At 40.7% G+C, this 11,487-nt stretch overlaps 1 protein-coding gene across 1 annotated transcript in view; it reads left to right on the forward strand.

Moving 5' to 3' along the window:
- The window catches only part of AMOTL1 (angiomotin like 1), a 121,756-nt gene extending 110,535 nt beyond the window's left edge, over nt 1-11,221 (forward strand). The window contains exons 10-13 of the mRNA XM_077805515.1: nt 2,266-2,391; nt 7,976-8,202; nt 9,013-9,285; nt 11,115-11,221. Of these exons, the coding sequence (XP_077661641.1) occupies nt 2,266-2,391; nt 7,976-8,202; nt 9,013-9,285; nt 11,115-11,221 (733 nt within the window). The remainder of the gene's footprint in view (nt 1-2,265; nt 2,392-7,975; nt 8,203-9,012; nt 9,286-11,114) is intronic.
- The last annotated feature ends 266 nt before the right edge of the window (nt 11,222-11,487 follow it).

The raw sequence follows: 11,487 nt of genomic DNA on the forward strand, positions 1-11,487 counted from the left end.
CAGCAGTGTCCTATAGCTAGGGCCCTGTGTAAATCATGATTATTATTTTTTTTAGAAAATTCACAACAGTGTAAATGGCAAAGTATTGAATTTCATGGAGTTTGCACAGAATGAAGTTTACATATAATGTTCATCAGTTTCAAGGACAGAAAATTCATTGACTATTGTTACTTGTAAAATTCATTCCATCCTTGAAATGGACTTTCCTGTAGACTTTTACGTTTTAAAAAAATATTTTAAAATTACAGTTTGAGGGCATTTTCACAACTTCCATGCCCTCCAGGAAATCGTGATTTATTCAGGGTCCTACCTATAACTGTTTCATCAAAGGAAGGCAGAAGTTTTCCTTAATAAACCTGGTTTAATGTACTTGGCATGTGTGGGGGAGGAGAGGGAATTTTTCTCCATAGTATTAAGGGCTCACAAAGGAATTTCCCTCCATTTACTGCCAGATACTATCAAGTATTTCACATAGACCCAGGCATTTTAATTACCCAAAAAATGAGTGTATTCACTGGGGGCTTGATTTTCAGAGAGGTATGTCATGGGGCGCACCACTCACTGCCTGACTGCCTTCTGGTACTCTGGGGATTAGCTTGAGGCAGACAATCCCCATCCATGGTTTGCACACCGTCACCCTGTCCACCTGGAGCTCCTCTCACAGCATCCTCTTCATGGCTCGGCCCTGTGGCTGTGTCACAGGTTACCACCCCCCTCCGGGGGGAGGTTTAGCTCCTTCTCTCGCTCACTGCCTCAGAGCCACTTGCCCAGTGGCTGGTAGGGGAACCCAGGCCCACGCTCTTCTCTAGGTTCCAGGCCAGGGACCCTCAGTTTAGCAATCTGGGCCTTCTCTCTCTGGCCTCACTGCTCTATCCCTGGGCTTCTTCCTACTGTTGGTTCCCCGTTTCTTCATAGGCCTACCAGTTCCCCAACACCTCCTTCCTCTTCCCAGGTAGTGTCTGCAGTCTCCACTCATTCCTCCCTTTCTCCTGGGGGTGTCTGCCTTTTTTCCCAGTAGCCCCTTCTGCTTCAGCTCTTAGACTTTATAGACCCTGCCTATTCCAACCCAGCTGAGCTTCCTTAATCAGCTGCCTAAGGGGTTAATTGGCACATCTGTCCTGCATTAAACCCTGCAAGGTGAGCATGGGGTAGTCACCCCATCACAATGCAAAGTACCCACAACTCCTGTTGACTTCAGCTAGACTTGTGGGTGTTCAGCACCTTTTCAAATCAGGCCGTTTGTGTCTTCAGAATAGGGTTTTTAATATTTCAGTCACAGGTAATACAAGGCATTGTCACTGATGTGTACTGGCATCTAAAATATCATAATTAAAAGGACCATATCAAATATTTTAGATCCTAAACGTAGGTATGACTTTATAAAAAAATGTAAAATAAAAAACAACAAAACCCAGGTTTGCAAAATTTCACATAAAATACGTTTTTTAATCAATTATATATTTTTCTTTATATAAATGTTTTCTTGAAAATTTTCCCCTATGGCTTTGGAAACCCAAACACACTAGCTTTGTGCTAGTGTATGAGAACCAGAAAGTGAAACTTAACTTGAAACAGGAAATTAACTTGATCTATCTCATTTTCTCATCCAGCACTGAAGTGCAGAAGCAAACAGCAAATTAGATTTAATGTGCTGACTCTTGTGATTTTCTTTCAACCTTCACATTATTTGGTGTTTTTCTTAAAGCCCCAGCACATAGAACCAAGTGATTACATGAGAATCTCTGCTTTCATTAATTTTTTAAATTTTTTTCTAGCCCTTGTGATTGTACAGGAAAACATGAAACATGATTCAAGTGTATTTCAAAGGCTCAGAAACCTGAGGGGAGTTAAAAACAATCCACAGTTCATTTATTTATTATTTATATCACCAGCTAAGGATTTATTGTTTAATATACTGGACCAGGTCTTCAACTGATGTAAATCAACATAGGTTCATTGAACCCAAGAGAGCTGAGCTGTTTTAGACTGGCAGAGGATCTGGTCCATTATTTTTATCTTGACAGTGTCCTTTAATTTTAATTCATTTTAGAACATGAGATTTCACCTCCAATTTGTTCCCTCCCACCTTTTGTTGTATTTTCAGAAATCCTCATTTCACTGGACTATTACACCCTCCAAATATAGCTGTAGATTTCCATTGTAACGTGAATGGTGAAAAAACAGTTGCATACCTGTTTGTATCAAAAGAGGCCTTTTATTGAACCAAGTGACACTAAAAGGTGTGGCTGTGTCTTGTGTTGCTAGGGATACCTCAGTCATTAACCACTCGCGGAATGGCAGCTACAACGAGAACTCCCTGGAGGTTCGAATATGGCAGGAAGAGGAGGAGATTGTTCAAGCCAATCGGAGGTGTCAGGACATGGAATACACGTAAAGGACAGCTTTAAATACTTACTGCGGGATTTGTGCTAAAGGTCTTATCTTGAGATCCATAGCGTTCTAACCGCTTGGATCCTTGGATAAGCTAGCCCATGCGTCATTTAGCCCTTCGCATGCCAATAGGCCCATTCTAAAAAGAGGGATTTTGCTTCAGTTTGTCTTCTAGTCATTTCACTCTTCAGCTATTAAAAGACAGGGATTAGGTTCTGCCTCCTCCCCTCCCTGGATTTAAACCTTCTTCACATCAAAGAGAGACCTTAAAAATGGATGGCTTCCTTACTAGAAAAAGGAGGTTGGCATGAGCTTGCATGATCTCACTCAAAATGCTGACTTTTTAAAGCAAGACTCTCTAGTAGCCAATGCTTTAAATATGACTTCATTGCTGCCCAACCAAAAAGGTGTGTGCATGTATCTGATATCTCTCTGAGTTATATGAAAGGTACCATGGCATGTAGGGACAAACCTTCAAAAATGAACACCTGAAGTTGAACCCAAAAATGCATACACAAGTATGGGGATGGACTTCACCTGAGTAAGGAGGGAAATAGACTTCTAGGATGGAGGATGTTACAACTGGTCAAGAGAGCTTTAAACTAGGAATCTGCGGGAGATGGTTGGGAGATGTCCAGGTAATCTCCACACCAGATTTTAACATTGAGAGGGAAGAAAACGAAGTAAGAAAGGATACAGTCGTGGGTAGGAGAATGGACATAAGGAGGAAGGGTAGTGTACATACCAGTCTAATAGATGATACTGGCGGTAGAATGTCTGTGCCTAATCGGGTAAAGAATATAAGCAAGGCCAAATGGCAAAAATTAAGATGTTTGTACACTAATGCGAGGAGCCTAGGTAACAAAATGGAGGAACGAGAGCTACTGGTGCAGGAAGAGAAACCAGATATTATAGGGATAACAGAAACATGGTGGAATAGTAGTCATGACTGGACTACAGGTATTGAAGGGCATATGCTGTTTAGGAAAGACAGAAATAAAGGCAAAGGTGGTGGAGTAGCATTGTATATCAGTGATGAGGTAGACTGTAAAGAAATAAGAAGTGATGGAATGGATAAGACAGAGTCTGTCTGGGAAAAAATCACATTGGGGAAGCTACTAGAGCCTCCCCTGGGATAGTGCTTGGGGTGTTCTATAGACTACTAGGATCCAATCTGGATATGCATAGAGACCTCTTTAATGTTTTTGATGAAGTAAATACTAATGGGAATTGTGTGATCATGGGAGACTTTAACTTCCCAGATATAGACTGGAGGACAAGTGCTAGTAATAATAATAGGGCTCAGATTTTCCAGGATGTGATAGCTGATGGATTCCTTCACCAAGTAGTTGTTGAACCAACAAGAGGGGATGCCATTTTAGATTTGGTTTTGGTGAGTAATGAGGACCGCATAGAAGAAATGGTTGTAGGGGACAGCCTTGGTTTGAGTGATCATGAGCTAATTCAGTTCAAACTAAATGGAAGGATAAACAAAAATAGATCTGTGACTAGGGTTTTTGATTTCAAAAGAGCTAACTTTAAAAATTAAGGAAATTAGTTAAGGAAGTGGATTGGACTGAAGAACTTGTGGATCTAAAGGTGGAGGAGGCCTGGAATTACTTCAAGTCAAAGTTGCAGAAACTGTCAGAAGCCTGCATCCCAAGAAAGGGGGAAAGTTCATAGGCAGGAGTTGTAGAACAAGCTGGATGAGCAAGCATCTTAGAGAGGTGATTAAGAAAAAGCAAAAAGCCTACAAGGAGTGGAAGATGGGAGGGATCAGCAAGGAAAGCTACCTTATTGAGGTCAGAACATGTAGGGATAAAGTGAGAAAGGCCAAAAGCCATGTAGAGTTGGACCTTGCAAAGGGAATTAAAACCAATAGTAAAAGGTTCTATAGCCATATAAATAAGAAGAAAACAAAGAAAGAAGAAGTGGGACTGCTAAACACTGAGGATGGAGGGGAGGTTAAGAATAATTTAGGCATGGCCCAATATCTAAACTTTGCCTCAGTCTTTAATGAGGCTAATGAGGAGCTTAGGGATAATGGTAGGGTGACAAATGGGAATGAGGATATGGAGGTAGATATTACCACATCCGAGGTAGAAGCCATACTTGAACAGCTTAATGGGACTAAATTGGGGGGCCCAGATAATCTTCATCCAAGAATATGAAAGGAACTGGCACATGAAATTGCAAGCCCATTAGGAAAAATTTTTAATGAATCTGTAAACTCAGGGGTGGTACCATATGACTGGAGAATTGCTAACATAGTTCCTATTTTTAAGAAAGGAAAAAAAGGTGATCCGGGTAACTACAGGCCTGTTAGTTTGACATCTGTAGTATGCAAGGTCTTGGAAAAAAATTTGAAGGAGAAAGTAGTTAAGGACATTGAGGTCAATGGTAATTGGACAAAATACAACATGGTTTTACAAAAGGTAGATCGTGTCAAACCAGCCTGATCTCCTTCTTTGAGAAGGTAACAGATTTTTTAGACAAAGGAAATGCAGTGGATCTAATTTACCTTGATTTCAGTAAGGCATTTGATGCGGTTCCACATGGGGAATTATTAGCTAAATTGGAAAAGATGGGGATAAATATGAAAATTGAAAGGTGGATAAGGAACTGGTTAAAGGGGAGACTACAACGGGTCACACTGAAAGGTGAACTGTCAGGCTAGAAGGAGGTTACTAGTGGAGTTCCTCAGGGATCAGTTTTGGGACCAATCTTATTTAATCTTTTTATTACTGACCTTGGCACAAAAAGTGGGAGTGCGCTAATAAAGTTTGCGGATGACACAAAACTGGGAGGTATTGCCAATACAGAGAAGGACCGGGATATTATACAGGAAGTTCTGGATGACCTTGTAAACTGGAGTAATAGTAATAGGATGAAACTTAATAGTGAAAAGTGCAAGGTCAGGCATTTAGGGATTAATAACAGAATTTTTGTTATAAACTGGGGACGCATCACTTGAAAGTAACAGAGGAGGAGAAGGACCTTGGAGTATTGGTTGATCACAGGATGACTATGAGCCGCCAGTGTGATATGGCCGTGAAAAAACTAGTGCGGTCTTGGGATGCATCAGGCGAGGTATTTCCAGTAGAGATAAGGAGGTGTTAGTACCATTATACAAGGCACTGGTGAGACCTCATCTGGAATACTGTGTGTAGTTCTGGTCTCCCATGTTTAAGAAAGACGAATTCAGACTGGAACGGGTACAGAGAAGGGCTACTAGGATGATCCGAGGAATGGAAAATTTGTCTTATGAAAGGAGACTCAAAGAGCTTGGCTTGTTTAGCCTAACCAAAAGAAGGCTGAGAGGAGATATGATTGCTGTCTAGAAATATATCAGAGGGATAAATACCACAGAGGGAGAATTATTTAAACTCAGTACCAATGTGGACACAAGAACGAATGGATATAAACTGACTATCAGGAAGTTTAGACTTGAAATTAGACGAAGGTTTCTGACAGTCAGAAGAGTGAAGTTCTGGAACAGCCTTCCCAGGGAAGCAGTGGGGGCACTAAGCTTGATAAGTTTATGGAAGGGATGATATGATGGGATAGCCTAATTTTGTCAATTAATTGATCTTCAACTATTAGCGGTAGATACCCCCAATGGTCTGTGATGGGATGTTAGATGGGGTGGGATCTGAGTTACTCCAGAGAATTCTTTCCTGGGTGTCTGGCTGGTGAGTCTTGCCCACATGCTCAGGGTTTAGATGATCGCCATCTATGGGCTCAGGAAGGAATTTTCCTCCAGGGCAGATTGGCAGAGGCCCTGGGGGGTTTTTCGCCTTCCACTGCAGCGTGGGGCACGGGTCACTTGCTGGAGGATTCTCTGCACCTCGAAGTCTTTAAACAGTGATTTGAGGACTTCTATAGCTCAGACATAGGTTAGAGGTTTGTTACAGGAGTGGGTGGGTGAGATGCTATGGCCTGCGTTGTGCACGAGGTCAGACTAGACGATCATAATGGTCCCTTCTCACCTTAAAGTCTATGATTCTATGTTGATAAATCGGAAAGGGTCCAGAGAAAAGCCACAAGAATGATTAAAGGATTAGAAAACATGCCTTATAGTGATAGACGCAAGGAACTCAGTCTATTTACCTTAAGAAAGAGAAGGTTACGGGTTGACTTGATCACGGTTTATAAATAGTTGGTCCTTCCTGGCATGGAATCTATGAAAGCAGGAGTTGGTACAGAACCTGTCTATGCACACGCAAGTGCCCGTTTGCACATGCAGTTTTCCCATTTTGAGCATGCAAATGCAAATATGTATGTAGCACGTCCAATTACTTGTTTGCTAGAGCTGCTCAAAAAATTTGTAATCAAAACTTTTTTTTATTAAAAATGTTTTTTTGACTAAACAGCAAATTTTTTTGAGAAAATTTCTGTTTTCACAGATATTTCCCAGGTTTTGTTGAAAAGCAAAAAAAAAAGCCAAATAAAATTCTGACAAAAAATTTCATGTTCTTCAAATTTTTTTTCAGAAAATAAAAATATAATTTAACCGGTTCTATGTTTTTCTTCTTATAGACACGTGCATGCATACACACACACAGAGGACTTGAAATCAGTGGGAATTTTGCCATTGACTTCTTTAAGAGATGGATCAGGATTTTATGTTGCAAGTGCAAATTAGGCACTCCATTTTGAAAATGACAGCCTTAAAGTTTCCACCTCCCTTATGTGTTTATTTAGACCATATGTGACATTTCTTTTTTAAAACCCTCCCAAAAAACATCTGCTGTGTTTGGCTATATTTCATAAGACATGATTTTCATTTGACTGGCATTTTAATTAGTTAGTTCAAACCTTTTCAGTTTGATTCAGTCTTAAATTCCCCACCGCCATGTTTCCACAGCCTATTCTCAAATAATTGATTCTTTATCATCTTAAAACACTTTCAGGGTCTAGAGAAGAAAGCTGTTGGGGTCTCCAGTTAGTTGGAAAACACAGACCATTAGTTGTTTTCACTGCTTTCAACAGAAACTAAGGGCCCAATCCAATGCTCACTGAAGGCAATGGAAGTTTCTTTCATTTATTTCAGTGGCAGTTGGTATGGGCCCTCAGAGATTTGGGCAAGATAATTTAATTATTAAAATCTTTATTTCAATCTATTATAGGGCCAGCTCCTGAGGTTTTTACACAAATTTAATTCAGTCTACCTTGATTCAGACAAAACTCCCCAATGGCAGTCTGCCACAGTAAAGAACTCAGGATTTAGCCCAGAAGTATTATGGGGCAAAGAAAATTGCTCCTGAATGATCCCATCAGTCCACAGCATCTTTAGGACTATTTTTCAGATTATTCTTGCTAGGTTATTGAAGTAATGTCAATGGATCAGCTTAATTTAAATCTATTTAATCTTACAAAAAGATTGTAATAGCAGGAAATATTGCCCAGTTAAGCTGTGCAATTGCCCTCAAAGGAAATGGTGGAAATTTCATTGTTTGAGTTGCTTAAAACTGGAAGGGGTAAAGCAGCAGAGAATGTACTAGAGGGCAAAGGCAGCAGTGGAATAGCTGTGATCTAGAAGTTATTTTCCATCTTTGTCAGCAGAACATTCATATTTTGGCAGGATAAAGAATCTGCATGCGAAAATAATTGAGAAAGATGCCATGATCAAGGTCCTTCAGCAGCGTTTGCGGAAGGATGCTGGGAAAACAGATAGCACAAGTTTACGGCCTGCTCGATCGGTCCCGTCCATCGCTGCAGCAGCGGGTGCGCATTCCCGCCAGACCTCTCTCACCAGCAATCAGATAGCTGAGGAAAAGAAGGAGGAGAAGACCTGGAAAGGAAGCATAGGTGAGCACCAATTTGAGCAAGGCATTGGCAGTGCAAAGGGTTTCAGTGAGAGGACGGCTTAACAAGTAAAATCTGTCTGTGGCCAGAATAAGACTTTGAGGGTCAGCTTTGAAAGTGTGATTGGCCACTTTCCACAAACAGTTTGAGCCACCACCCTGTGTGTTCCGGCACAGCTGCACTCGCCTGACAATCATACCCAGAGGAATGCAGGCAGTGTATGCATATTTCATGGGAATCAAACCTACTCTGGGCTAGGAAAAGTTGCATTAAACTAGAGAGCAGACAGCACTTTGGATAGGTTTCAGAGTAACAGCCGTGTTAGTCTGTATTCGCAAAAAGAAAAGGAGTACTTGTGGTACCTTAGAGACTAACCAATTTATTTGAGCATAAGTTTTCGTTGCATCCGATGAAGTGAGCTGTAGCTCACGAAAGCTTATGCTTCGCCACTTGTTTTCTCCCAAGATGAAACATTCCTCATTTTAAAATGTACCTTTCATTGGTGTAAGGTGTGGCAGTAATTAAGGGGACACACCTGATCATGAAACCTAACACACACAACTTTGCTTCTTTTATTCCAAATGCTGGGGGTAGATGTCTCTCTTCCTGATAGTGAGATCTAGGAGGCTGTCTTTCGGGGGGGGGGGGGCCTCCCCAGGTGAGTAGTGGTCCCCTCATTAGTGGATATATTTAAAACTACCCTGCACCAAAGCCCTGGAGAACAATCCTTCCCTGGGAGGAGGCTGGCCTGCGGGACCTAGCTGGGCTTCTCCATCTCTGATTTTACTAACATGATCGTTATTGTGTTTTTAGGGTTGCTGTTAGGGAAGGATCATCATGACCATTCATCAATCCCTGCACTGCCTCCCCTGCCTCCCTCTTTGTCCTGTGCAGCCCCCTCGTTGCCAGTCAGCACCTCCCATGCTAAAACAGGCAGCAAAGACAGCAGCACTCAGACTGACAAAAGCTCTGAGCTTTTCTGGCCAAACACTGCTTCTTTCCCAGGCAGGGGAAGGCTATGCACCACCCCATCAAACAGCCCTGCCCTGAGACACACAGGAGCCAAAGGCACTAGAGATAAACTAGGTAAGTGATTCCAACCTTCATGGTACAATCAGTGCATTGATATTATGGTGACTCACGCTATATAGGTGCCTGAGACAAATATAATTATAGAGAGGCAATACTTCTTAGATGGATGAATAAATTGTTGCTGGTTATTATCTCAAGACAATCAAAAGCATTCTTTAAGTCAAATTTAAGAGAGAGATGTGTGCAAAACCACCTGCTTTGGCCTTGCAAACTTTCCTATGCAGAGCTTAGATTTTTTTTTACCAGTTTTCATCAAGTTCCATTAATTTGCTGAAGGGGGAAATTTCAGCATGTACAGTTATTTGTGGTGCCAAAAGTGACATTCCATCCTGGAACTGGTCACAACATTTCTCTCCTTGGATACATTCCGCATTTGTTCCCACATTCAGACAAACATTTTTTTGGAGAATTTTCCCAGTTTAAACTATTTTGGGGGGGAAGAAATCATTTGTTTCATATTTTTATGAAAACTCGTGGGAAAAGTGAGCCGAAAACACAGAATGGTTTACTTTTGTGTGAAAACTAGGGAAATTTGATTTAGAAATGATTTTTGACGGATGAGGACTGTTTCCATACACTCCTAGTTAGAGGAGACATTTGTTTTAAAAACATTATTTTAGAAAAAGACTGTTTCCCACACAATCTTTTATTCCCCATGAAAAGAACTCCATCGCTGTTAATTGAAAGAGGTGCAGTCAAGTAATTTAAACCCTAAATTTAGACTTCAGGAAGGGAAATAAGATGGATGTAGAGTTGTGTTTTCAGCCTTTAGATACTCTTGTGCTGGGGGCAATAGACAGATAGATAAAATACATGGATTACAATAGTATCTTGGACTAATTTGTCAAAATGCTATACAAGTAGAACTGTTTTCACAGATAAAGAAAAAGAATAAAAACAACTTAAAAAATATTTAGGGATTCTATACTCAGTTATATCACTATAGATCCAGAGTAGCTGCTCTGAGAAGCTTCCCCAAATAATGATAAAGCCTACAGCATATTGACATTTTCCAAATTTCAGTTTTTCAGTGAAAGTTGGGATTTTGATGCCCAACTTGAGACACCTTAAAGGGGGCCAAGCTGAGCCACCCTCCTTCTAAAAATCAGACCTCTTCAAGGTGTCCAAAATCACAAGTCTCTTGAAAATCTTGGCCAGTATGTTTTCCAAAATTCAGCTCTGGGGTTTAGTTCAAGCCCATTTTCAATTAACAATGAATTAAACTTTTAAACTTCTCTGTGCTTTAATGATCTAAAAGATTCTTTCTGCTTTAAGAATCTGAGGATTCTTACAGTGATACGGCAGTTTCAGTATCTAGGTAGGCATTTATTGTGTTTATTAGCAACACAGGGGAAGAAACATTGTTAAATGTCATTTTTATCTTTACCATGTCCCTTTAATTCACATTGTGTCCAATCCTACATTCTTTGCAAGCTAATTAACCTACTAACGTCAGTGGGATTCCTTTGGTGCACCAGGAATTCAGGGTCAGGTTCTACTATGAAATACACCCAAGCCCTTCTTGGTGCAAATCCAGTTTGCCACAGAGAACTTCAGATGTTGCAAATGGCAGGAGTTATATTTTCAAATTGCAAAACTGAAACATAAAAATAAGAATTCTATCTCAGAGGGCATAAGTGACTGAGGAGTTGTTGCATCCTGGCAAACACCAGAGGAACTCTCTCTGATGTCGCTACCCCAGGGATGAATTTGGCCTTACATTATAAAAAAGTATTGTTAGAGATTTTCCCCCAAAAATAGTTTGCATTAGTTTTTGAGAATTTCTGATTAATCTAGATTTCTCTCTCTCCTCACTGTCACAGAGAACTCCCCCAGCCATGGGAAGCTGTCTGATAACAAAGGCCGAGTAAGCAGTTTGGTCCAGAAGCCTGAATTTCCTGATGCCGACATGATGGAAGTCCTCATCTGAGGAAAGAGTGACCTTCCTCAGGATTTTGTGCAGACACATTTAAGTCCACGGAGGCCAATGTTGTGCAAATCTTAAAAACTAAATATAAGAGTTTGAAGAACGTCTGAGAAAGATTGAGTCTGGAAGGATCCTAGAGGCTGAGATGAATTAGACTTTGAATGACAGAGGGAAAAGAAAGAGATGTAAACATGAAATGAAGGATGCTGAAGGTGGACATGAATGGCTGGAATATTCTGACAACAGAAGGTGATAAGGAAACATGGATT

This window comes from Eretmochelys imbricata, chromosome 1, assembly GCF_965152235.1.
Source record: "Eretmochelys imbricata isolate rEreImb1 chromosome 1, rEreImb1.hap1, whole genome shotgun sequence".
Taxonomy (NCBI): Eukaryota; Metazoa; Chordata; order Testudines; family Cheloniidae; genus Eretmochelys; species Eretmochelys imbricata.